At 40.8% G+C, this 27,360-nt stretch overlaps 1 protein-coding gene across 1 annotated transcript in view; it reads left to right on the top strand.

Annotated features, from left to right (window-relative positions):
* Positions 1–640: 640 nt before the first annotated feature.
* TEX11 (testis expressed 11) overlaps positions 641–27,360 on the top strand; it is a 42,704-nt gene continuing 15,984 nt past the window's right edge. Inside the window, exons 1-16 of the mRNA XM_060756117.2 lie at positions 641–653; positions 2,712–2,833; positions 4,202–4,286; positions 5,901–5,980; positions 6,217–6,297; positions 6,386–6,505; positions 6,995–7,075; positions 7,231–7,316; positions 10,460–10,517; positions 10,599–10,694; positions 13,420–13,501; positions 13,620–13,698; positions 16,203–16,354; positions 18,300–18,385; positions 24,110–24,250; positions 27,145–27,247. Of these exons, the coding sequence (XP_060612100.2) occupies positions 641–653; positions 2,712–2,833; positions 4,202–4,286; positions 5,901–5,980; positions 6,217–6,297; positions 6,386–6,505; positions 6,995–7,075; positions 7,231–7,316; positions 10,460–10,517; positions 10,599–10,694; positions 13,420–13,501; positions 13,620–13,698; positions 16,203–16,354; positions 18,300–18,385; positions 24,110–24,250; positions 27,145–27,247 (1,465 nt within the window). The remainder of the gene's footprint in view (positions 654–2,711; positions 2,834–4,201; positions 4,287–5,900; positions 5,981–6,216; positions 6,298–6,385; positions 6,506–6,994; positions 7,076–7,230; positions 7,317–10,459; positions 10,518–10,598; positions 10,695–13,419; positions 13,502–13,619; positions 13,699–16,202; positions 16,355–18,299; positions 18,386–24,109; positions 24,251–27,144; positions 27,248–27,360) is intronic.

Below are 27,360 nucleotides of genomic sequence, written 5' to 3'. Positions count from 1 at the left end.
AGAAGGAAGAGGTGGGTAATAAATGCATTCTTCTTATTATTATTTTATCTATATCTAGTAGGGAGAGGCGGGTAACAAATTCATCGTCGTCGTCGTCGTCATTATATCTATATCAAGTAGGTAAAGGCAGCAATAAATTCATTATTATTATTATTGTATCTAGTAGAGAGATGATGATTATGATGATAATAATCATCATCATTATTACTGTATTATTATATCTATATCTATGGAGCTTCATATGTGAAGAAACCTATGTTGTTGAAATATTTATCTTCTGCCTTCAACCCTTTTATGAGTCTTGCCAAAACAGCTGCCTAATTCAACATTAACAGAGAAAAACAAATTAATTAAAATTACTTTAGAGATGTCTTTGGAAAGATAATAATAATAATAATAATAATAATAATAATAATAATAATAATGATAATATATTTGCTTTGTTACTGGCCTCTTCTCATGAGCCAAAGTTACATAGTTAAAATAAAAAACATAAGGTCGTTAAAATACAGATATGAAATGGCAAAGGGTACAATCAAGAACAGTAGGCAAAACAAGTGGATAAACATGCTAATGTTATTTCTTTTTCATTTCAAAGGTGTTCCTTTTGCGAATCGAATCCTGAAGAGGAAAACAGATCATGGAAATCAAAGGTGCAAAATATCAAATACTTTCTGTTCTGCATATGAATGTGGCAAGAAATCTGTGAGAGGGGGGTCGGGAAACTCCAAAGTATAATTATTACTTTAATTAGAGAGTCTATTTTTGTATGAAACAAAGAAAGCAAAGAGGATCAGCCGCAAAAAAATGAATATTGGGTGACAGGATATATTATTATCTCTTCTCACCGAATGCACTTTGCAAGGAAACAGAACACTTCGGTTACACTGAATTTGATGCAGTTGTCGCACACTCATTGTAGTATTGTAGTTCATGACTTGTGGTAACTTTTATCCAGCACAAAGTGTTTCAGGAACAAAAAAAACCCTCATTCTTCATCAGGTTCGAGTCTAAAAATCTCACATTTTCCATTCCCACTTATTCTTCCTGATCTCTTGCTGGCTCCTTAAAACATCTGTGTTATATTTGAATAGAGAATGATGATAGGAAGAACATGACGTATCATTCACCATCAACAAATGACAACAACCGTCATGTCAGAAAGCTCAGAAGCTGAAGCTTTGGACCCAGATTCACTGTCTGTGTCTCTTTATGACAAAAGAAAACCAAACGTGTCACAAAAAAGATGGAAAAAGCTCCGGGAACATAATTTTGAGTAAAGTTGGAGAATGGTAGCATTAATTATCACAAAGTTGTGATCAAAGTTTATTTAATACTATTATTATTATTATTATTATTATTATTCGCCTTTCTTCATGGCTCGAGGTGCATTACAACATAGCTAAAAACATATAAACATCTTAATCATTCTATAAAATACACATATTAAAACACTTAATTTGTATGTAGAGTTCTAAGTTTTATAGGGTTTGTTATTACATCGAACCACAAGGAGAAGCGGGTAAGAAATAAATTATTATTATTATTATTATTAGATGCATAACAAGAATGGTACACAGCAAACGAGATCACTATGCTGGCTTTTGTATTTGATCACATGTACAACACTTCCCAAGTGTCTAAGACTGTGTGATGTATTGCCAAATAATGCGCGCAGATCCGAGTAGGGTGACCTTTTGCAGCTGACAGATGGTAATTTTGTCAGTGCCAATTGTTTTTAAATGCAGGCCAAGGTCTTTAGGCACTGCACCCAGTGTGCCAATCACCACTGGGATCACCTTTACTGGCTTGTGCCAGAGTCGTTGTCGCCATTGTCGTCGTCTTCTTCTTCTTCTTCTTCTTCTTCTTCTTCTTCTTCCTCTTCTTCTTCTTCCTCTTCTTCTCCTTCTCCTTCTCCTTCTCCTTCTCCTCCTCCTCCTCCTCCTCCTCCTCCTCCTCCTCCTCCTCCTCACTTATAAAGCATAGGATCCACATGAAAATGTCATTATTCCCTCATTGATAAATGGCAAATTCCCCAAGATTTGTTCTTCCTCTTCCTCCTTGTCTTTATCTTCTTCTTCGTGTGAATACTATTGTCGTTATCACTATTGATATTATTTATATTGTTATTATTTTAACAATTTCTTCCTTAGTACTTCAGCTATCTTTTTGTCCTTTTGGTTTCCTCTTGCATTGTGTTCATGTCCTTTGGAAGCTTGTTTAGACCAATATATTCATGGCCTTTGAGTGTTCCTCCATCTGAATAAATAGGAGCTTGCTTTTGGAATAATAATAATTATATGTCAAAAGGAGGGTATCAGGGTTTTAGAGAGGCTTAGGAGGGACAGGGCCACAAAAATTGTTGTGAACCATTGCTCAAAGCCATGTTCTACAATTTTTTTAAAAGGCTCATAGTATAGCATTGATCATTAATATGTTTTAATATTAAATGATGAAAAGTTGGGATACCTTAAATTTTTCAGATTTTCTAGGTACGGTACTTAACCCTAGAATGTCCAAGTCTTCATGCAACGTGTTTCCTTTTAAAGGTTTCTTTTGTTGTTTCCTCCAATGTGCTTGGTTTCTTGTTTGTTTCCTGTTTGTTTTGAAAGTTAGAAAATGTAAACAGGCTGGTTTGTTTGAAAATGATACATTGCCTTGAAAGCTACTGTATAACTTACTTTGGCTTTTGTTGTTGCTTTTAATTGCAGAGCTCATTGAAAAACTGATGAGCAGCAAAGCCTCATCTGATGTACAAGAAGACACTGAGAAGCTGTTCAGGGATATAGAACAAGTGAATAAAAAAAGTATAAATGAGAGGGAGAAGGCCCAGGTACAAATAGTACAAACATTGGTAAAGATCTCTGAATGTGAGCATGGCGATGAATGAATGTTTATATGTGTTTGAATACTGAGGAAATGTAATTTCCCTTTTTGTACCAAGTTAGCTATAGAATCTGCATGTGTCTACCTTCTTTCTTTGTAGTATACTCTGTCTCATTGTGAATGAAAGGAAATAACCTTTTGAATGCTTCTTAAAGTTTTTAAAAAAGTATTTGTGACATGGTATAGACACACCCTTGCTGTGTAGATTCTAACCACACAGAATGAGGGAAATGGCTTTTTCTCTTGGTTATTTGGTGAAATATTGAATGCCATACTTTCCTTTCAATATGCTTTAAAACCTTTCAGAAAAATAAAACTGGTTCTGAAAAGCAACTGAATAATGAGGTTTTTCTGGTGAGATCAGCTCGCCCACCTCCTTCCTGTCCTTCAGAAGGATAGTAAAAATTGGTTGTGGACCCAGTTTTCAGGACAGTGCAATAAAGCAGGGACAGGAAACCTTACCAGGCCAATTAGATTAGACACAGATGATCAAGACGGTTTTAAACAGTGTATTTTAATATTGAGACAAATGTTTTTAATGTTTATGTATGCCTATAATGAATTAATGTCCCAGTATTGAATGTTTGCCGTTTGTATGTTGTGCTCCGCCCTGAGTTCCCTTCGGGGTGAGAAGGGCAGAATATAAATGTTGTAAATAAATAAATAAACGATTCAGTGCCCCGTTATTATTGTTATTGTTATTATTAATAGTGTTATTCACTTCTCCTCGAGGTTCGAGGTTGGGTACATCATTGCAAAAATACAAAGATAAAAACATAATAATAATAATAACAGTTTTGACATCCACCTCTCCTCAAGGCTCGAGGTGAGGTACAATATAGTTAAAATACATAGATAAAAACATAATAATAATAATAATAATAATAATAATAATAATAATAATAATTTTGTTATCTGACTCTCATTGTGGTGGGGTACAAAATAGTTACAATAAATAGATAATAATAACAGTATTAATAATAATAATACTAGTTTTAATATCTGTCTTCCCTCAAGGTGGGATACAACATAATAAAATATATTTATTTATTTATTTACATTATTTCTATCCCGCCCATATCAGCCTGAAGGCAACTCATATAAAATACATAGATAAAAACATTATTATTATTATTATTATTATTATATTAGTTTTTTTATCTGTCCTCAAGGCTTGGGTGGGGTACAACATAGTTAAAATACATAGATAAAAACATAATAATAATAATAATAATAATAATAATAATAATAATAATAATAAGGCTTTGAAGGACTTGCAGTGATTTTGAAAATCTTTTCTTTCCATTCCTCCCAGTTTGAAGAAAGTGCGGTCAACTTATGGAACTGGACTGTCGCCAGAAAAGAAGGCCCTATTCTCAGTGATATACAAAAAGTGAAGTGTATGTTTGAATCCCCTCTTATAAACGTTTGATTTACTGAATGTAGCAACATGTCCTTTTTTTCGTGGAAATTTGTATATGCTTTCATGGCTGTTAATTGCTGTCTTAATCAATTTGTCAGTATTTTAACTTCATTGCATTTGGTTTTACTGTAGCCACTTTGAGTCTGTCCTGTACAGACAGAAAGTGGTGTATAAACATAATAATAATAATAATAATAATAATAATAATAACAATAATAGAAGAAGAAGAAGAAGAAGAAGAAAAAGAAGAAGAAGAAGAAGAAGAAGAAGACATGCTGGTAATGATGTCAATACTGTGATGGGTAAATGGGGGGTGGGGGGTGGAATCCCTTATAAGAGCTAGGGGTGCACTTTCACTCATTGATAATACTGCAAATAATTGATATTCTGCAGCTCTCCTACATCACAAACGTGTATTTTATTACTTCTTTTATTGTTGGGCTAGGAACTGGAGATGAGTAATCCTTGTCTAAGAATAGGCAATATCTTCTTATATTTGTAATACCATAATTTTTATTAAGAAATACCCCATATACTCGAGTATAAGCGGACCCAAATCTAAGCCAAGGCACCTAATTTTACCACAAAAAACTGGGAAAATGTATTGACTCGAGTATAAGCTGAGAGTGGGAAATGCAGCAGCTACTGGTAAATTTCAAAATAAAACTCGATACCAATAAAATTATCATAAATTAATTGAGGCATCAGTAGGTTAAATGTTTTTGAATATTTACATAAAACTGTAATTTAAGATAAGACTGTCCAACTCTGAATAAACCATTATTATAACCTTCTTCAATGTAAATGTGCTTATGTATCCTTCCAATAATAATGCAGTAAAATAATAAATGTAATAAAAATAAAAATAATAGAGTAAAATAATGGAAATGTAATAATGACAGTAATAATAGTGTGGAATAATGTATGTAATAACAAAATAATAGAGTAAAATAATAAATGTAATAATGCCCCTGGTGGCGCAGTGGGTTAAACCCCTCTGCCGGCAGGACTGAAGACCGACAGGTCACAGGTTCGAATCCGGGGAGAGGCGGATGAGCTCCCGCTATCAGCTCCAGCTCCTCATGCGGGGACATGAGAGAAGCCTCCCACAAGGATGATAAAACATCAAATCATCCGGGCATCCCCTGGGCAGCATCCTTGCAGACGGCCAATTCTCTCACACCAGAAGCGACTTGCAGTTTCTCAAGTCGCTCCTGACACAACAAAAAATAGAGTAAAATAATAATAATAATAATAATAATAATAACAGAATAAAATAATAAATAACTTTGATGAGTATAAGCCAAGGGTGGGTGGGGTTCAGCCTAAAAAAGGGCTGAAAAACTCCGCTTATACTCAAGTATATACGATAAAGAAAACAAATAGAAGGAAACATAAATACCAGGAAATATAATGCTAACCTACAACTATATCTAAGAGATTGATCCTAACAGAAAACAAACCTACAGCAATAAGCACATTCTGGACATACAACTACTAGGATTGATCTATAGACTTCAGACTTGTCGACTGTTGATATAAGAAATAAACAGCAAATAATATAAAAATACAGAATATTTTCTTCTTATAGTGCGACACGTTGCCTGCAGAATGATGTTAATTTGTGAAGTAAATGATCCTCCCGAGGAAATGGCACGGAGGCAAATTCTGGTAATGTAGTCCATTTCTGTTCCGCAAAAGCAAGAAATCAGAAAAATCTCTAAAAAGTTATAAGAATGATGTATCTTTCTTATATTGATAGATTTCAATTTGGTGTTGTTTATTATCTAAGAGCCATGTTCCAAGAGGAAGATTTTAAGTAAATACGGGCATACATCTCCAGGCTTGGTAAGGATTATGTACCAGCCAGATTCATCATTTGAACATACATTTCTTTTGTGATCCAGATGGCCATGAAGACTGGGAAAGGCTGGGTAGACATTGGAGAGCCTGCTCTTGCTAATGAAGTCCTCGACGTTGCCATGAACGTACGTTGTGACGTCTTGTGTGGGTTTGTTTTCTGAAGAAACGCCACTTGCATTTGAGTATTTTAAAGGCATATTTTATACTTTGCAGACTCTGGAGACACTCTATGCCCAGCTGACTAAGAGGAGCACGAGTGAGAGTGACATCCATGCACACAAAGCCGACATAGAGAAGGATGTGTTCAAGGTCCTCTCTTATCAGGCTGAATCAGTACGTGAGGCAAAAGATATCTCAAATCACAGTAGCAATGGCAGAGTACTCCCTGCTCGCTTTTGTTGTTGAGGTGCATTGTTAGCATTTTAAAATATGGACTTGCAACTGGTTTATGGCAATATGTCCTCACAATGCACTTTAATACCGACTTAGGATAGACTGTGCTCCCTCATTTCTCTCCAAAAAATCCTATCCTAGTTATATTTTACCTTGTTCATGTCAGCATATTTTCAATTTGGCCCAGCCATTTTTAAATTTTTTAATGTCACTATTGATTGTTTTTTGTTTACGTGATTTATATGATTTGTACTTTATTGATTGTTTATTGATGTTGTGTTTATTAATGTTTTGTTTGATGTACTTTGGGCTTGGCCTCAAGTCTCAAGTCCCTTGAGGAGATGGTAGCAGCGTACAAATAAAGTTTATTATATTGTTATTATTTATAGCAACCTAACCGTTAAGTGATGCATTTTACTGCTTTCTCAGGCAATCTCTCAAGGGGATTTTCAGAAAACGACCGCCTGCATCCAGCGCTGCAAAGACATCCTGATGAGGCTGCCCAATGAAGTTAGTAACCCCATAATGGTCCCAAATTGATTTTTCACCTTGTTGAAACCGAGTGGAGTTTCACACTGAAAACACAATGTATCTGTACCCATTTCTAGCTTTGAAAAACATAACTGTACATGAGTATGACCTGCATTCCTCCCATTGAATTTCAGACCTCTTACCTTTCCCTTCTGTGCTATAACTTTGGGGTAGAAACGTATCAACGGAAGAACTATGAGCAGAGCTCCTTCTGGCTCAGGTAAGGCCATAGGAAAACAGGGACACGGATGAACTTATAGAGTCATAGAATCATAGAGTTGGAAGAGACCTCATGGGCCATCCAGTCCAACCCCCTGCCAAAAAGCAGGAATATTGCATTCAAAGCACCCCCGACAGATGGCCATCCAGCCTCTGTTTAAAAGCCTCCAAAGAAGGAGCCTCCACCACACTCTGGGGCAGAGAGTTCCACTTCTGAATGGCTCTCACAGTCAGGAAGTTCTTCCTCATGTTCAGATGGAATCTCCTTTCTTGTAGTTTGAAGCCATTGTTCCACGTCCTAGTCTCCAGGGAAGCAGAAAACAAGCCTGCTCCCTCCTCCCTGTGACTTCCTCTCACATATTTATACATGGCCCTCATCATATCTCCTCTCAGCCTTCTCTTCTTCAGGCTAAACATGCCCAGCTCCTTAAGCCGCTCCTCATAGGGCTTGTTCTCCAGACCCTTGATCATTTGAGTCGCCCTCCTCTGGACACATTCCAGCTTCTCAATATCTCTCTTCAACTTCTCTCTTGGCAGGACACTGAGGGATTACAGGAGGTGGAACGGCCAAGGCTGGAGCTACATTGACATATAATGCACCTTGAAACTGTTTTATATGGTCGATATAGATCCATATAATCCAGTTCAGTGCACTTAAACTACATTATAAGAGTATACACTGCTATATAACTGCATTATAAGGCAGTGTAGAATCCAGGCCAAGCTTTTGAGAGCTTGAAAAATCACCTATCTGAACGGAATGCTGTGGCACCATCTAGTGGCTACAATCCTATGATTTTAAATAGTGGCATGGAAATACATTTGGATAACCATTTGATGTCTCAAAGCAATAAAAGCACTAATTGCATATTTTTATTTTTACTTTGATATTTGTACTTCTTTGAGCTTGTTTTGTTTTAAACATGTTGCTAACTACCTTGAGTCCCATTATCAATGTAAAGGGGGGAGGGATATAGATTAATCATCATCATCATCATCATCATCATCATCTGGGTTGCTGTGAGTTTTCCGGGCTGTCTGGCCATGTCCCAGAAGCATGCTCTCCTGGCGTTTCACCCACATCTATGGCAGGCATTCTCAGAGGTTGAGAGATCTGCTGGAAACTAGGCAAGTGAGGCTTGTATGCCTATTGAATGTCCAGAGTGGGAGAAAGAACTCTTGTCTGTTGGAGGCTTGTGTAAATGTTGCAACTGGCTACCTTGATTAGCATTTAATGGCTTTGCAGCTTCAAAGTTTGTCTGCTTCTTGCCTAGAGGCATCCTTTGTTGGGAGTGTTAGCTGGCCCTCATTGTTTCATCTCTTTGTTTCATCATGCTGCTCTGGCCAGAGCGAAGACAGAGGGGAGCAGAAGACATTTCCATCTTGTCTCCTGTCTTTACTAATAATATAATATAGTATATTGTATGTACATATAATATTTATAATATTATAATGTAATACAATATAATACTAGTAATAATAAGACAATATTATAATTATAATTATATATTTACATTACATGTAATATTACTAATAATATTGCAATTTCTCAAGTCACTCCTGACATGACAAAAAAAACCCAATATAATGGTATAGTGCAGTATAGTAATATATAATACTGATATTGTACTATGCTAATAATATAATATATTGTATGAAAAAATATAATGTAAGCCGCTCTGAGTCCCCTTTGGGGTGAGAAGGGCGGCATATAAATGCCATAAATAAATAAATAAATAAATATCTGGAACCCCCCCCCCCTTTTTTTTTTTAGTGTTGCTCTTTATTTACTGTCCCGGTTTTAGAGTTGTTTAATACTGGTAGTCAGATTCTGTTCATTTTCATGACTTTCTCCTTTTTGTTGAAATTGTCCACATGCTTGTGGATTTCAGTGGCTTCTCTGTGTAGTCTGACATGGTGGTTGTGAGAGTGGTCCAGCATTCCTGTGTTCTCAGATAATATGCTGTGTCCAGTTTGGTTCATCAGGTGCTCTGCTATGGCTTTCTTCTCTAGTTGAATTAGTCTTCAGTGCTTTTCATTTTCCTTGATTCATGTTTGGACACATCCAACAGAAAAGAGTTCTTTCTTCCACCCTGGAAATTCCACAGATATATAAACCCACCTGCATAGTTTCCAACAGATCTCACAATCTTTGAGAATGCCTGCCATAGATGCGGATGAAATGTCAGGAGCGAATGCTTCTGGAACATGACCGTACAGCCTGAAAAAATCACAGCAACCCAGTGATTCCGGCCATGAAAGCCTTCAACAACGCATAATAATAAACGTCACAATCCTTGCTGTTGCTTAACTGAAAACAGTCTTCTCCCAAAACGTGTTCCTCTTAAAGAAAGCATCCACTGTGATTTAATTATGTGTGCATATAATCTTTAATCAGGCACTCTTTATAATCGATTCCCACAATAATTTCATCCCACTTTCCCTACTGGAATTAAGCGAAATACCCACTCCCACCTAGTCGCAAAGTATTTCTGAATTCAGAGTAGTTGACTAGAAAGCTTATTTATCAGTAAATCCTCTAACAAAATCTCTAACCTCAAGAAGGGACAGATGTGTACCTTTTGGACTGATTAATTCCTAATTGGGTTGTTGTAGGTTTTTTCTGGCTATATGGCCATGGTCTAGAGGCATTCTCTCCTGACGTTTCGCCTGCATCTATGGCAAGCATCCTCAGAGGTTGTGAGGTCTGTTGGAACTAGGGAAAAGGGTTTATATATCTGTGGAATGACCAGAGTGAGACAAAGGACTCTTGTCTGCTGGAGCTAGGTGTGAATGTTTCAACTGACCACCTTGATTAGCATATAATGGCCTGACATTGCCTAGAGCAAACTTTTGTTGAGAGGTGATTAGATTTTTAGATTAGACCCTTTTTCCTAGTTCCAACAGACCTCACTACCTCTGAGGATGCTTGCCATAGATGCAGGCGAAACATGAGGAGAGAATGCCTCTAGACCATGGCCATATAGCCCGAAAAAAACCTACAACAACTCAGTGATTCTGGCCATGAAAGCCTTCAACAATACATTAATTCCTATTTGTGGGCCAATTTGGGGGAATGACAGTTTCTGTGAGGAAGAGATGTGAATGGACAGCCAGTTTCATTTCTTTCCCCCTTTTCAACAGCCAGAGCTATGAAATTGGAAAGATGGATGTGAAATATTCAACTGGAAAAGAAATGCAGGTGAGAAAAGTTTGCAGCCAGTTCTGTAATGTTATGATTTCTGCCTACATGCTAAAAGACCCCTCTTATTTCCTCCCAAAGGCCAAAGTGCTGCGGCTGCTGGCGACCGTCTACCTTGAGTGGGATTGCCGACACCATCAGGAGAAGGCTCTCAGGGCTGCGGCAATGGCCAACGAGGTGACGGGGCCTTCCTTTTTGGGATGGACAGAGGGGCTCATCAGCAAAATCATACCCAAAACAAGCTTGTTCTGACAAAATGGGGTCAAACGTTAATATGGAACACTATCAGAAGAATGAAGGAAGGAATCTGGTGACACGTTTAGCAAGTTTATTTTAACACAGACATTCATGGGCTACAGCAGGCATGAGAAAACTTTGGCCCTCCAGGTGTTTTGGACTTCAACTCCCACAATTCCTAACAGCCGGTAGGGGGACGCCTGTACATGTGAAAAACATCTTGGAGTCCTCGTGGACAACAAGTTAAACATGAGCCAACAATGTGATGTGGCGGCAAAAAAGCCAATGGGATTTTGGCCTGCATCAATAATTGTTGAACTGTTATATTTTGTATTGTTTGTTGTGTGATTTGGGCATCTAATTGTGCCTCCTTTGTAAGCCGCCCTGAGTCCCCCCCGGGGTGAGAAGGGCGGGGTATAAGTAGATGAAATAAATAAATAAAATAAATAGATCTAGGGAAGTCATGCTACCCATGCTTTATTCAGCCTTGGTTAGACCACACCTGGAATATTGTGTCCAATTCTGGGCACCACAATTCAAGAGAGATATTGACAAGCTGGAATGTGTCCAGAGGAGGGCAACTAAAATGATCAAGGGTCTGGAGAACAAGCCCTATGAGGAGCAGCTTAAGGAGCTGGGCATGTTTAACCTGAAGAAGAGAAGGCTGAGAGGAGATATGATAGCCATGTATAAATATGTGAGAGGAAGTCACAGGGAGGAAGGAGCAAGCTTGTTTTCTGCTTCCCTGGAGACTAGGACGCGGAACAATGGCTTCAAACTGCAAGAGAGGAGATTCCATCTGAACATGAGGAAGAACTTCCTGACTGTGAGAGCCGTTCAGCAGTGGAACTCTCTGCCCCGGAGTGTGGTGGAGGCTCCTTTTTTGGAAGCTTTTAAACAGATGGCCATCTGTCAGGGGTAATTTGAATGCAATATTCCTGCTTCTTGGCAGGGGGTTGGACTGGATAGCCCATGAGGTCTCTTCCAACTCTTTGATTCTTTGATTCTAATCCCATGAATTCCTTAAGCTGCTTAAGTATTGCCATCATTCGTCGAATGCCTGCTTGCATAGCCAAGTTTTCAGCTGTTTCCTAAATGTCAGGAGGGAGGGGGTCAATCTAATCTTTCAGGGGTGGGAGTTCCACAGCCGAGGGGCCTCCACCGAGAAGGACCTGTCTCTCATCCCCACCAATTGCACCTGTGAAGGTGGCAGGACTGAGAGCAGGACTTCCCCAGCTGATTTTAGTACTCTAACTGGCTCATAAAGGGAGATATGTTCGAACAGGTAAACTGGACCAAAACCGTTTAGGGATTTATAGACTAAAGCCAGCACTTTGAATAGTTCTCGGTAGTAAACTGGCGGCCAGTGGAGCTGACGTAACAAAAGAGTTGTATGCTCCCTGTATGCCACTCAAGTCAGGAACCTGGCTGCTGCCCGTTGGACCATTTGATACTACTGAACAGTCTTCAAAGGCAGCCCCATGTAGAGCGTGTTGCAGTAGTCTATTTGAGATGTAACAACAGCATGGACTACCATGGCTAAGTCTGACTTCCTAAGGTACAGGTGCAACTGGCCCATAAGTTTTAATTATGCAAAAACTCCCGTGGCCACCCTGAAACCTGGAGTTCCAGACTCAACTATGAGTCCAGGAGGACTCCCAAGCTGTGAACCTGTGTCTTCAGGGGGAGTGTAACCATATACCCTGTTCAGCCTTTCGACTGACCAGGACTATTTCCGTCTTGTCTGGATTCAGTTTCAATTTGATCTCCCTCATCCAGACCCGTCACAGCTGCCAAGCAGTAGTTCAGGGCCTGAACAGCTTCCTTAGCATCAGGTGGAAAGGAGTAATAGAGCTGAACGTCATCTATGTATAGATGGCACCCAACTCCAAAATCTGGATGATCTTTCCCAGCAGCTTCTTGTAGATGTTAGGGTAAATGTTACCAAACCCTGCAGGACCCCACAAAACAATAGCTGTGGAATCGAGCAGGTGTCCTCCAGCAACGCCTTCTGGGAACAATCCTCTAGGAATGACTGGAGCCATTGCAAAACAGTTCCTCTAAGCCCCATTCCTGCAAAGTGTCCCAGAAGGATACTGTGGTCTACAGTATCAAAGGCTGCTGAGAAGTCCAGGAGAACTAACAGGGACACAACTCCCCCTGTCCTGTTAGTAGATCATACACTAAGGAGACCAAGATTGTTTAAGTTCTTTTTTTCTTGCAAGAGAGCAGCTGATGGGGAAGAAGATTTCATGGAATGGGATCATTTTTCATCCCTAGATTAAAAGATGCTAAATAGTTTCGGCAGCTGACATTTGTGTTGCTATGAAAAAAAAGCTGGGGCACAAGAGGAAGTTAAAACTTCACTTCCTCTCCCCTTGCTGCCTGTTTCCGAGCAAGAAGAATTAGAATTTCAATGCTCCGGGAGAAGAATCCCAAACTAGCAATCTGGCATCTCCAAGTGACTTGTTCCTCAGGATGTTTAAAATTATTCTAGAAGAGGATTTGGAATATATATACACAAGGGAAGTGCTGATGAGAAGCGCTTGACATCCCTTCAGCGTTATGAATAGGCCGAGTTCTGACAGGCACCCGTTAAAAATATTCTGAAATTGGTAAAAATAGTTGAGCTGTCAAAATAATGTCTTGATTTCTTGATTTACAGGAGGATTTGCATCCAGCAGGGTTTTTGTTGAAACTCAAAATCCTCCTGAAAGGCGGTGCATCCGACGAAGATGTTGGCACAGGTAGTGTGCTTGGTTTATCTATAAAATCAAATCATACCTATAAAATCAGGCTAAATTATATGATTGAAGGATGGAAAAATTTGCAATGTCCTTTTGTTTCCTTCCTTTCTATCTCTAGCTGTTGCTGAACTCATCCACCACAAGCTTCCTCTGGATATTTGCCTGGACTCAGCAAAGCTGCTTCTGGAGCACGAAAGGTACTGAATACGCCTAAGTCTCCCTTTTTGGGAAACAATTGTTTCATTTTTTGTTTGTCGATCAGAAAGATCAGCTAAAAGAAAGACCAAGAAAGACCACTTCAGGGCTCTTCAGCAAATCCTGCTTCTTTTTCTCTGGTTCTGAAATGGTGCTTGCGATCAAGTTGGGCAAAATCGAAAACAAAGAAAGGAAGAAATAAGGCTGAAAATGGGACCAATGCAGAAAGTCGGGGAATACAACATTTCCTCCAAAATATGTAACCCTGAGTCACACTCACATCATATTTTGGCATGCAGGATGAGCAGCCAGGGAACTAACTGGAAAATTGTTGTTGTTGCTGTTGTCATTATTATTATTGTTGTTGTTATTGTTATTTATACCCCACTTTTTCTCTTCACAAGGAGGCACAAAGCAGCTAGCATGAGTTTTCAGGATGATTGTAATATAAGCCTTACCCCAAAAATAAGCCCCAGTTAAGATCGTCGGAACCCTAGCTTCTGCCAACCTAGCAGTTCGAAAACATGCAAATGTGAGTAGATCAATAGGTACCGCTCCGGCGGGAAGGTAACGGCGCTCCATGCAGTCATGCCGGCCACATGACCTTGGAGGTGTCTACGGACAACACTGGCTCTTCGGCTTAGAAATGGAGATGAGCACCACACCCCAGAATCAGACATGACTGGACTTAATGTCAGGGGACTCCCTTTACCTTAAGATCTTCAGACAGACTGACACATTTACCAGAAGTACATCTGTTGCAACACATGACGCGCCTACTGAATTATAAAATTATAATATTAATATATAAATAAATATAAATAAGTAATAATGTTGACACAATATTATGATGACGTTCCAGAAGACGATGACATGACTGTATTTGAATTAATGTAAATGAATACAATGAATGCATGTAGATTGAAGAAATTGAAGAAATGTAGATTGGGAAAGGCATACGGCAGGGTTGTATACTCTCGCCCAACCTATTCAACTTGTATGCAGAACACATCGTGGAATGTGCAGGGTTTGATGAATGCAAAGCTGGGTTTAAAATTGCTGGAGGAAACATCAACAAACTTAGATATACAGATGATACCACTTTGATGGCCGAAAGTGAGGAGGAACCGAGGAGTCTTCTAATCAAAGTGAAAGAAGAAAATGCAAAAGCAGTGAAACATTTAAAAAACCAAGATTATGGCAACAAGAATGATTGACAACTGGGAAATAGAGGGAGAAAATGTGGAGGCCGTGACAGACACTGTATTTCTAGGTGCACAGATTACTGCAGATGAAGACTGCAGCCAGGAAATCAGGAGACGCTTACTTCTTGGGAGGAGAGCCATGTCCAATCTCGATAAAATAATGAAGAGTAGAGACATCACACTGGCAATGAAGATCCGCCTAGTCAAAGCCATGGTATTCCCTGTAGTCACCTACGGATGTGAGAGCTGGACCATAAGGAAGGCTGAGCGAAGGAAGAGAGATGCTTTTGAACTGTGGTGCTGGAGGAAAGTTCTGAGAGTGCCTTGAACAGTGAGAAGATCCAACCAGTCCATACTTCAGGAAATAAAGCCCGACTGCTCATTGGAGGGAAGGATAGTAGAGGCCAAGATGAAGTACTTTGGCCACATCATGAGAAGAAAGGAAAGCTTAGAGAAGACAATGATGCTAGGGAAAATGGAAGGAAAAAGGAAGAGGAGCCGACCAAGAGCAAGATGGATGGATGGCATCCTTGAAGTGATTGGACTGACCTTGAAGGAGCTGGGGGTGGTGACGGCCAACAGGAAGCTCTGGCGTGGACTGGTCCATGAGGTCACGAAGAGTCAGAAGCGACTAAATGAAGAAACAACAAGATTGAAGAAATGAGCCACCCACTGAAAATAAGCTCTAATGTGTCTTTTGAAGTAAAAATTAATATAAGACCCGGTCTTATTTTCAGAGATATATGGCATAAGCCCCCTGGTGGTGCAGCGGGTTAAAACAATGAACTGCTGAACTTGCTGGCCAAAAGGTTGGTGGTTCGGAGAGCAGGGTGAGCTCCCGCTGTTAGGCCCAGCTTCTGTCAACCTAGCAGTTCAAAAACATGCAAATGTGAGTAGATCTGGTGGAAAGGTAATGGCGCTCCATGCAGTCATGCCAGCCACGTGACCTTGGAGGTGTCTACGGACAACGCCTGCTCTTCGTCTTAGAAATGGAGAAGAGCACCGCCCCCCAGAGTCAGACATGGCTAGACTTAATGTCAGGAGAAACCTTTACTTTTTACCTATGGCATATCTACCCAGAGTAGTTGATGACTTTCCTTTTGGCAATGTACCATAAAGCTTTGGTTACGAAATGAGTGAGGACAGCCATTTTAACTCTTAGTTGTCCCAGGGAGCCATGTGGCCAAGTGGGATCCTAGGAGGGCTTGGTGTCACGTCTCATTTAATATGTAAACACTATTTTCTTGAAGTCAGGGATGGAAGCCTGGACTGTTTTCATCCCGTTGTCTTTGTATATTAAGGGAGGCCATTGGCTTCGACTTCCTGAAGTCACTGGCTCGGCTCTTTGAAGATAACCCAGATGTCGGCAGAGTCATTCTCCTCCACATCAAGCTCTTGTTGCAGAGGATGAAGGAGCCACTTGCCAAAAGAATGATCGAGGACATCCTTGCAGGTCTGTACCCAGCTTCCCTTGATGCTGATGTATGGCTTTGTTTGGGGCAAGTATAGAAGATGTCAAAACAACTGTTTCAAGTTGAAGTTAAGAAATGTCTTAACTGTCTGGCTATCCGATCTTATCACCATATTGTTACATTATGTAACCCAATTTTTGTTCCTGGGTTATCAATGTTATTTCCTAATTGGTTCTATCATAAAAACATGGATAAAGTTTATTAAAGTACAAAAACTTTGCTTGTGCGAGAGGGACATCCTCTCGCGAGGGGAGCTTTTGCACAATTAAAACTTGTGCACCACCTGCGCCCGTACTTTGGGAAGTCTGACTTGGCCATGATGGTCCACGCTCTGGTTACATCCCGTATAGACTACTGCAATGTTCTCTACGTGGGGTTGCCTCTGAAAACTGCCCGGAAGCTTCTACTAGTCCAACGAGCGGCAGTCAGATTACTAACAGGAGCGGGGTACAGGGAGCATACTACTCCTCTGTTGCGTCAGCTCCACTGGCTGCCAATTAGCTTCCGAGCACAATTCAAAGTGCTGGTGTTGACCTATAAATCCCTAAACAACTCCGTCCCAGTTTACCCGTCCGAACGGATTCTCCCCTATGAACCATCAAGGTTGTTAAGATCTTCTGGAGGGGCCCTGCTCTTGGTCCCACCACCTTCACAATCGCGTCTGGTGGGAACGAGGGACAGGGCCTTCTCGGTGGTGGCCCCTCATCTCTGGAACTCTTTCCCGTTGGAGATTAGATCTGCCTCTTCCCTCCTGACTTTCAGAAAGCTGGTAAAAACCTGGCTTTGGAATATAGCATTTGCAGAATGATGATTGAGTCAATAACGGCTGACCACACCGGTGGATGGTGATGAATTTGTGATTTTATTCTGACGACCTGGCTTTTGTAATTGTATGATATTGATGATCTGTATTTCAATGTATTTTGTATTAATGTATTATGATGCTATTATGTTTACTATATTTGTGTTGAATTTTCTGCTGTTAGCCGGCCTGAGTCCCTCTTCGGAGGTCGAGAAGATCGGGTTATAAAAGCTCCAAATAAATAAATAAATAAATAATCCTGCAGCATTTTGCTCTAGTTTTTCAATGAATATCCTGCAATATTCCTGCTTCTTGGCAGAATGGGGTTGGACTGGATGGCCCATGAGGTCTCTTCCAACTCTATGATTCTATGATCTCATTGAGTCTCAACCAATTCAACCTAGTTTGTAGCAGCTACAAAAACGAAGTTTCTGGAGCAGAACAACTACTTTTAAAGTAAATACCACACAATTCAACAGGAAATAACACTTTCAAAGCAGGAACAGGACATTTTTCAAATTTTGTTACATAGTGTTGTTGTTATTTATACCCTACTTTTTCTCTCTAAAAAAGACTCAAAGCACCTCACAATAAAACCAAGCACGATACAATTAAAACCTCAAAATATACAAACATTAAAATGGAATTAAATGTTAGCAGTATTTAAAAAAATAAGCAATAAAACCCTTAATGGCTTAAAAACCTGTTAATTGCTCAAATCATACCTTACAAGCCTATGTATTTTCATAATTATTCTAAACACACTGGTTTGCTTGACTGAAAATTACAGGGGAAGTTAACACCGTTTAAACTTGCTGGATTGGGCACTCAAAGAGCCACCAGCTTTTGCATACAAATATATTTAATGTCCTGGAGCTGGAAAAATGAATAATATGATTGCCAAATGGAACCACTCTAGATTATGATTTGGATCATGTGATTTTAATTGATGTTTTACTAATTGAAGTTTTTAACTACTTGGATTTTAATGTATTGTTTATTTTATCTTATATAAATGCATGGCATAGAATTGTTGCCTGTTGTACCCTTCGGGGTGAGAAGGACAGGGTACAAATGCTGTAAATAAATAAACAAATAAAAATGCTGGATTTCTATCTCTGCAGGGCAAACCATTGGAAAACAGCTGCCTCCTGAAAGCCTGAACCACCTACACCTTGTTCTCTGGGACAGAGCTGCTCAGAACTATGAGGTTTGAAGCCCCTTCAAAGCTTTATCTCTTTACAAACATATTACAAGTTCTCTCTGAGGGTCCAGAATGGGAGCAAATAATCTGTTAGTGGTGCATGACATGCTTTTGTCATCCTATTTTGCTTCCACATTTTGAGAATCTAGAGCAGTGGTTCTCAACCTTCCTAATGCTGTGATCCCTGAATACAGTTCCTCAGGTTGTGGTGACCCCCAACCATAAAATTGTTTTCATTGCTACTTCATAACCGTAATTTTGCTACTGTTGTGAATCATAATGTAAATATGTGATATGCAGGATGTATTTTCATTCACTGGACCAAATTCAGCACAGATACCTGAATACTTGTGGGGTTGGGAGGATTGATTTTGTCATTTGGGAGTTGTAGTTGCTGAGATTTATAGTTAACCTACAATCAAAAACCATTCTGAACTCCACCAATGATGGAATTGACTCAAATTTGACACACAGAACTCCCATGAGCAACAGAAAATAATGGAAAGGTTTGGTGGGCATTGACTTTGAGTTTTGGAGTTATAGTTCACCTACATCCAGAGAGCACTGTGAACAATGATGGATTGGGACCAAACTCGGCACAAATACTCAATATTCCCAAATGTGAACACTGGTGAAGTTTGGGGAAAAAATAGACCTTGAGATTCGGGAGTTGTAGTTGCTGGGATTTATAGTTCACCTACAATCAAAGACCATTCTGAACCCCACCAACAGAATTTGACCAAACATCCCACACAGAACCTCCATGACCAACATAAAATACGGTGTTTTCTGATGGTCTTTGGCAACCCCTCTAATACCCCCTTGCAACCATAGAATCATAGAATCATAGAATCAAAGAGTTGGAAGAGACCTCATGGGCCATCCAGTCCAACCCCCTGCCAAGAAGCAGGAATATTGCATTCAAATCACCCCTGACAGATGGCCATCCAGCCTCTGTTTAAAAGCTTCCAAAGAAGGAGCCTCCACCACACTCCGGGGCAGAGAGTTCCACTGCTGAACGGCTCTCACAGTCAGGAAGTTCTTCCTCATGTTCAGATGGAATCTCCTCTCTTGTAGTTTGAAGCCATTGTTCCGCGTCCTAGTCTCCAAGGAAGCAGAAAACAAGCTTGCTCCCTCCTCCCTGTGGCTTCCTCTCACATATTTATACATGGCTATCATATCTCCTCTCAGCCTTCTCTTCTTCAGGCTAAACATGCCCAGTTCCCTAAGCCGCTCCTCATAGGGCTTGTTCTCCAGACCCTTGATCATTTTAGTCGCCCTTCTCTGGACACATTCCAGCTTGTCAATATCTCTCTTGAATTGTGGCGCCCAGAATTGGACACAATATTCCAGGTGTGGTCTAACCAAAGCAGAATAGAGGGGTAGCATTACTTCCTTAGATCTAGACACTATGCTCCTCTTGATGCAGGCCAAAATCCCATTGGCTTTTTTTGCCGCCACGTCACATTGTTGGCTCATGTTTAACTTGTTGTCCACGAGGACTCCAAGATCTTTTTCACACGTACTGCTCTCGAGCCAGGCGTCACCCATTCTGTATCTTTGCATTTCGTTTTTTCTGCCAAAGTGGAGTATCTTGCATTTGTCACTGTTGAACTTCATTTTGTTAGTTTTGGCCCATCTCTCTAATCTGTCAAGATCGTTTTGAATTCTGCTCCTGTCCTCTGGACTATTGGCTATCCCTCCCAATTTGGTGTCGTCTGCAAACTTGATGATCATGCCTTCTAGCCCTTCATCTAAGTCATTAATAAAGATGTTGAACAGGACCGGGCCCAGGACGGAACCCTGCGGCACTCCACTCGTCACTTCTTTCCAAGATGAAGAGGAAGCATTAGTGAGCACTCTCTGTGTTCGTCCACTTAACCAATTCCAGATCCACCTCACCGTAGTTTTGCCTAGCCCACATTGGACTAGTTTCCTTGCCAGAAGGTCATGGGGGACCTTGTCGAAGGCCTTACTGAAATCCAGGTACGCTACATCCACGGCATTCCCTGCATCTACCCAGCTTGTAGCTCTATCGAAGAAAGAGATCAGATTAGTCTGACATGACTTGTTTTTGATAAATCCATGTTGACTATTAGCGATGACTGCATTTGTTTCTAAGTGTTTGCAGACCACTTCCTTAACAATCTTTTCCAGAATCTTGCCCGGTATCGACGTGAGGCTGACCGGACGGTAGTTGTTTGGGTCATCCTTTTTTCCCTTCTTGAAGATTGGGACCACATTGGCCCTCCTCCAATCTGCTGGAACTTCTCCCGTTCTCCAAGAACTCTCAAAGATGGTTGCCAATGGTTCCGAAATGACTTCCGCTAGTTCCTTCAATACTCTGGGGTGTAGTTGATCTGGCCCTGGGGACTTGAACTCATTAAGAGCGGCCAGGTATTCCTGAACGACTTCTTTCCCAATTTGGGGTTGGATGTCCTCCAAACCCTCATCCACTCCATCTTGCTGAGGTTGAAGACTCTCTTTTTGTGAGAAGACCGAGGCAAAGAAGGCATTAAGTAGTTCTGCCTTTTCCCTATCCCCTGTCAGCATTGCCCCATCTTCTCCTCGAAGAGGTCCTATCGCCTCCTTGTTTTTCCTTTTTCTACTGACATAAGAATAGAAGCCCTTTTTATTGTTTTTAATGTCCCTGGCAAGTCTGAGCTCGTTTTTTGCTTTAGCCTTGCGGACCTTTTCCCTACAGGTGTTGGCTATTTGTTTGAATTCTTCTTTGGTGATTTCTCCCTTTTTCCACTTCTTGTGCATGTCTCTTTTGTGTCTTAGCACAGTTAGAAGTTCTTTGGACATCCATTCTGGCTTCTTTGCACTTGTCCTATTTTTTCTCTTTGTTGGCACAGTTTGCAATTGCGCCTTGAGTATTTCACTCTTGAGAAATTCCCATCCATCCGTAACTCCCTTGTCTTTTAGTATCTGTGTCCACGGAATGCTGCTCAGCGTTTCCTTCATTTTTTGGAAATCAGCTCTCCTAAAGTCCAAAATGCGGGTTTGACTTGTCTTAGTTTCGGCCTTCCTTTGTACCTCAAATTGCAGGAGCACATGGTCACTTGCCCCTAAGGATCCTACCACTTCGACCGCATCGATCAGGTCCTCCGCATTTGTTAAGATGAGATCAAGAGTAGTCAATCCCCTTGTTGCTTCTTCTACCTTCTGGACCATGAAATTGTCTGCAAGGCAAGCGAGGAATTTGTTGGACCTTGTACTCTTGGCCGAGTTTGTTTTCCAGCAAATATCGGGATAGTTGAAATCGCCCATGACTACTACATCTCTTCTCTGTGCCTGTTTGGTCAACTGTTGGCAGAAGACTTCATCAAGTTCTTCCTCCTGGCTTGGGGGTCTGTAGTAGACGCCTACAACGACATCTTTTTGAGTCCCAGTTCCCTTGATTCTTATCCAGATGATTTCAAGCTGGTTTCCCAGATTGCTGTCTTGAATCTCTTCTGTAGCATAAGAGTTTTTGACATATAAGGCTACTCCGCCTCCTCTCCCCTTTGTTCGGTTTCTGTGAAAGAGGTTATACCCCTCGATATCTACATTCCAGCGATAGGAGTCATCCCACCAGGTTTCAGTGATCCCTATGATATCATATTTGTGGTGTTGTGCTAAAAGTTGGAGTTCGTCTTGTTTATTTCCCATGCTCTGTGCATTAGTGTAAAGACATGTGAGCCCCTGAGATCTTCCCCTGAGCTGTTTAATTGGGATTATTGTGCTTTGGGTACTTGGTCCTTGTTGTGTTTGTGCAGCCCTCCGTTTAGCCTTCTGGCGATTCCCAGATATTGTGGGTAAAGTAGTGTTCGCAAGGCTGTTGTCCCCCTCCCCCGGTGGACCTAGTTTAAAGTGCGTCTAATGAGGTTTGCGAGTCTGTGAGCAAAAAGGTGTTTTCCTACTTGTGTGAGATGCACCCCATCCCTTGCCAGTAGGCCATCCTCCTGGAAAAGCAGGCCATGGTCGAGGAAGCCAAAGCGTTCCTCCTGGCACCATTTTCTAAGCCAGTCATTGACTTGTACTATTTTTCTGGCTCTTGTGGGTCCGTGTCTTACAACAGGGAGGAGGGATGAAAAGACCACCTGTACATTACATTCTTTTAGCTTTGCTCCTAGAGCTCGAAAATCATTTGTGATCTTTTGAAACGTATGCCTTGCAGTATCATTGGTTCCTACATGAATCAACATGAGGGGAGGACGGTGATAGGGCTTGAGGAGCCTGGTGAGCCTCTGAGTGATATGGTGTATTTTTGCCCCCGGTAGGCAGCATATTTCTCGAGCCATCCCATCTGGTCTGGAAATGACAGCTTCCGTTCCTCTAAGGAGGGAGTCGCCTACTACCAAGACCTGTTTACTTTTGGGAATGACAGGGCCCCTTTTGTGCATTGTAGTGTGTAGGTCTCCAGAAAAGTGATCCTGTTGGTGTGAATTGTGTAGGTGAAAAGTGTTGTCCTCCTCCTCGACATCCCCGGTGCATTCGTCAAGGACAATCCATTGAGATTCGTCCAAGAGCCTATGGTTCTCCTGTATGTGTTCCTGTTGCACCTGGTCTACGGTTGGGGATGGTACACCTGCACGATTGCTCAAGTGTGAATGTTGTGAAGTGTTGTCCCAGTCAGGGCTATCCCCTGCACACTGATCAAGGATGAGCCACTGATCAGTATCTAAGCCATTCTGGTCTTCCCCAATATGTTGTGTTTCCCCTCCCCCAGGGGTCCTGACCCCCAGGTTGAGAAACACTGATCTAGAGTCATTGTCTTAACAAAGTGGTACACAAAAAGGTTTAGCAAGAAATTAATTCTTATAAAATGACATTGAAAGCAGCCTAATCCTTTGCTGTTTCCCACCCCCTGATCCCTCCATAATTCTCATGGTCTCTAGGACCATATATCAATATTTTATTGATATATATAGAGGGGGGGGGGGGGAGAGCATGTTTCAATAGTTTTTTGTTTCTATATACAAACTCTGGAGTTTTTAAAAAATTGGCTTTGATAAAACGTCCATAACAATTTGCAAACTGGGAAGACTTATTTCAGAACAGCAGCATTCATTGCAAACTGAGTGCATGCTGTTCATCAAGTGCCACTTAAAGATTTCCTCAACTCATGAAGATATGTGAATAAGCGAATGTTTTCATAGGACTAATTTTGGCTCACAATCTGTTGCAGCTGTCAATTCCAAAGACTTAATGTCTGGCTTGTAGATGAAAAAGGAGTAATTTCGTTGGATACAGATACATTGTATGCTAATACCTTTATGTTAAGCTGCTTTGGGTCGCCTTCAAGAAAGATATAGCGGGGAATAATAATAATAATAATAATAATAATAATAATAATAATATCGAACTGCAAAGACTCTGGCACAAACCAGTAAAGGTGGTCCCAATGGTGGTGCGGTACCTAAAGACCTTGGCCTGCAAACACAATCGGTGCTGACATCTGCCAGCTGCAGAAGGCCATCTTACTGGGATTTGCACACATTATTCGCCGATACATCACACAGTCCTAGACACTTGGGAAGTGTCCAATGTGTGATCCAATTCAACAGCCAGCAGAATGTCTGCAGTGGACTCATCTTATTGTGTCTCAAATAATAATAATAATAATAATAATAATAATAATAATAATAGAGGCCTGAGACTCCCCCATCCTGCTTGTTCAAAACCCAGGGCTTGCTGAGGGCCAACATAAAGCAGTGGGTTTAAGATATTTGTCTTTCTTCTCAGGCCAAAAGCTACTCTGAGGCTCTCCTGTGGTACAACTATTCCCTCGGCTTCTACTCTTCGGGGCAAATGGACCACCAGAACTTGGCTAAGCTGCACAGAAATATGGCCGCCTGCTATCTTCACCTGCAGGACCATGGCAAGGTCTTCCTTCGGGGTCTTTTCCTCCAGGCATTCTCTCTTCCATGAGCTTATTATGAGCAATCTTTTTAAAAAATATATTTCAATTTGTAAGTTAGTTACTGAATGACAAAACAAAAATACTCCAGGTTAAAAAGCTATAGAAAGAAAAGAAGCAGAGGCTAGAGCAAATCAGCCACAGAGCTTATGCACTGTCTTTTGAAATCTCCTTCTGTTTGAACTGATCAGAGCTGCTTTTAGACTGAGAGAAGTCTCTTTCTGATGGAGGATGTCTTCTTTCTTCATTGATGTAATGTCAGAGAGAAACACTGTACCCATCCCAAGAGAGTTATTCCTCTTTTCTGGCACAAAGGCAACAATTGGGTTTACAAGAGTGCTTCGTTATCATCACAACCGAGTGAGGGTCAGATAATAATAATAATAATAATAATAATAATAATAATAATAATAATATTTATTTATACCCCGCCACCATCTCCCCAACGGGGACTCGGGGCGACTTACATGAGGCCAAGCCCAGACAACATATTTCAGCAATATAAAACCAAAACATAAGCAACAAACAACAGCATCAAAATTGGGTTGTTGTAGGTTTTTCTGGGTTATATGGCCATGTTCTAGAGGCATTTTCTCCTGACGTTTCACCTGCATCTATGGCAAGCATCCTCAGAGGTAGTGAGGTCTGTTGGAAGTAGGAAAATGGGTTTATATATCTGTGGAATGACCAGAGTGGGACAAAGGACTCTTGTCTGCTGGAGCTAGGTGTGAATGTTTCAGCTGACCACCTTAATTAGAATTTGATGGCTTGGCAGTGCCTGGGGGAATCTTTTGTTGAGAGGTGATTAGATGTGCCTGATTCCTCTCTGTTGTTTTGCTGTTCTAATTTTAGAGTTTTTTAATACTGGTAGCCAGATTTTGTTCATTTTCATGGTTTCCTCCTTTTTGTTGAAATTGTCCACATGCTTGTGGATTTCAGTGGCTTCTCTGTGTAGCCTGACATTGTGGTTGTGAGAGTGGTCCAGCATTTCTGTGTTCTCAAATAAAATGCTGTGTCCAGGTTGGTTCATCAGGTGCTCTGCTATGGCTGATTTCTCTGGTTGAAGTAGTCTGCAGTGCCTTTCATGTTCCTTGATTCGTGTCTGGGCAATGCTGCGTTTGGTGGTCCCTATGTGGACTTGTCCACAGCTGCATGGTATACGGTAGACTCCTGCAGAGGTGAGAGGATCCCTCTTGTCCTTTGCTGAACGTAGCATTTGTTGGATTTTCTTGGTGGGTCTGTAGATGGTTTGTATATTGTGTTTCCTCCTCAGCTTCCCTATGCGGTCAGTGGTTCCCTTGATGCATCAAAATTACATTTAAAAAACACATATGAATACAGTAACAAAATAAACACAATCGCAGTGACAGTGGGCGGGCCACATGTGCAGGATAAAATGTTAAAAAACTCAAATGAGAGAAGAAGAGGAGCAAGTTATTTGCAGGAAGCTCATAAAGAAACACAGGGTTGTGAAACCAAACTTCCCATTTAGTGGGAGTGTACTCCAGTGACAGAAGCGTTGAGGGGAGCAGTAGTGTCATGTTGTACACCTACTCACCGAATGCGCAGCAGAAGACCCAGGTTTTATTTATTTATTTATTTACAGCTTTTATATTCCGCCCTTCTCACCCCGCAGGGGACTCAGGGCGGATTACAGTGTACACATATATGGCAAACATTCAATGCCAATTTCTGACATACAAACATATACAGACATACAAAGAGGCTATTTAACTTTTTTTGGCCGCCAGGGGAGCTGTCGCTTTCATCGTCTATCTGCGACACTGATGAAGTACTTCCACATTCCCTGCATGCTTTTTGCTGGAGTCTTTTTTATGGCCTCATAAATTAGTTAATTTGGCCTCCCCACACTTTAAGGTGGTACCTAATTTTCCTACTTGACAGATGCAACTGTCTTTCGGGTTGCAAAGGTCGGCAACAGGCTACACAATTGGTTGGAAACCCACTCCAACCCGGGCTGGCTTCGAACTCATGACCTTTTGGTCAGAGTGATCTTAATGCAGCTGACACTCAGCCAGCTGCGCCACAATCCCGGTTTTAAGGTTCTTTTTTAAAGTTTCTAGTGTAGGGGCTTTCCTGATCTCTCCGGGTAATGAGTTCCAGAGTCGGGGAGCCACAGAGGAGAAGGCTCTCTCCCTTGTGCCCACAAGATGAGTTTGTGAGACTGACAGGGGTGAAAGGAGGGCCTCCCCAAAGATCGAAGGGCCTGGATTGGTTCATGGAGAGAGATAACATAAGATGGAATGAGAATTCAGCTCTAGGCCAAATCCTTCCTCCTTGTAGCAGGATTGTTAAAATGTAGCATTGCTTAATCTAAAAACAGGGTTTGAATTAGCACTATTTATTTATTAATTATAGAGGTTTCTATGCCGCCTTTCTCCAGGATAGACCCAAGGCAGCTCACGTCATATTTAAAAATATACATACAAATAATTTAGAATCACAGCGAAACAAGTATTAGAGCAGTGTTTCACAACCTGGGGGTAAAATAACAATGAAAAAAAATCAGTAAAAAGATAAAATAATAAAATATGTCCAGATAATGGGATAATACCAAATAAAAATATCAATAACATAAACATAAAAAGAAATATCAGTATAATCAATAAAAAATATCAATAAACAAGGGGATAAAATCAGAAGGGAGGCTTCTTGTCTGGGGCTGTTCGGCCAACGTTGTTATAGTAATACTTTTTCACTTTAGTTATTAAAGAACCAAAGCCTAGCAATAAAGCAAACGGAATCGGCATGTTTCCCTTCCTCTCTGTGTCTCTGTCAGTCTCTGCCTGACTCTGCTTTAAGTCTTCAGCAACATCCTGATAAATCTCTCCATTTCTAGGCTCACAAGGCTGTAAAAGAGGCAGAGAGTTATGATCCAAGCAGCATCTTCACTCAGTTTTATGTGTATAAAATAGCAGTCTTAGAGCACAACACCCAAAAAGGTAAAACAACAAAATCTTGTGGAGGAAGAGAGCATAATTTTTACTGACTTTGGTCTTCTCTGATATTCAGGGCAAAAGGGGAATCATTTTTAACACATTTAGTTGCATCATAT

The sequence above is a fragment of the Anolis sagrei genome, chromosome 10, assembly GCF_037176765.1.
Source record: "Anolis sagrei isolate rAnoSag1 chromosome 10, rAnoSag1.mat, whole genome shotgun sequence".
NCBI classification, from domain to species: Eukaryota; Metazoa; Chordata; class Lepidosauria; order Squamata; family Dactyloidae; genus Anolis; species Anolis sagrei.
The sequence above is the reverse complement of the archived record's forward strand: the minus strand, read 5'-3'. Positions and strand labels throughout refer to the sequence as shown.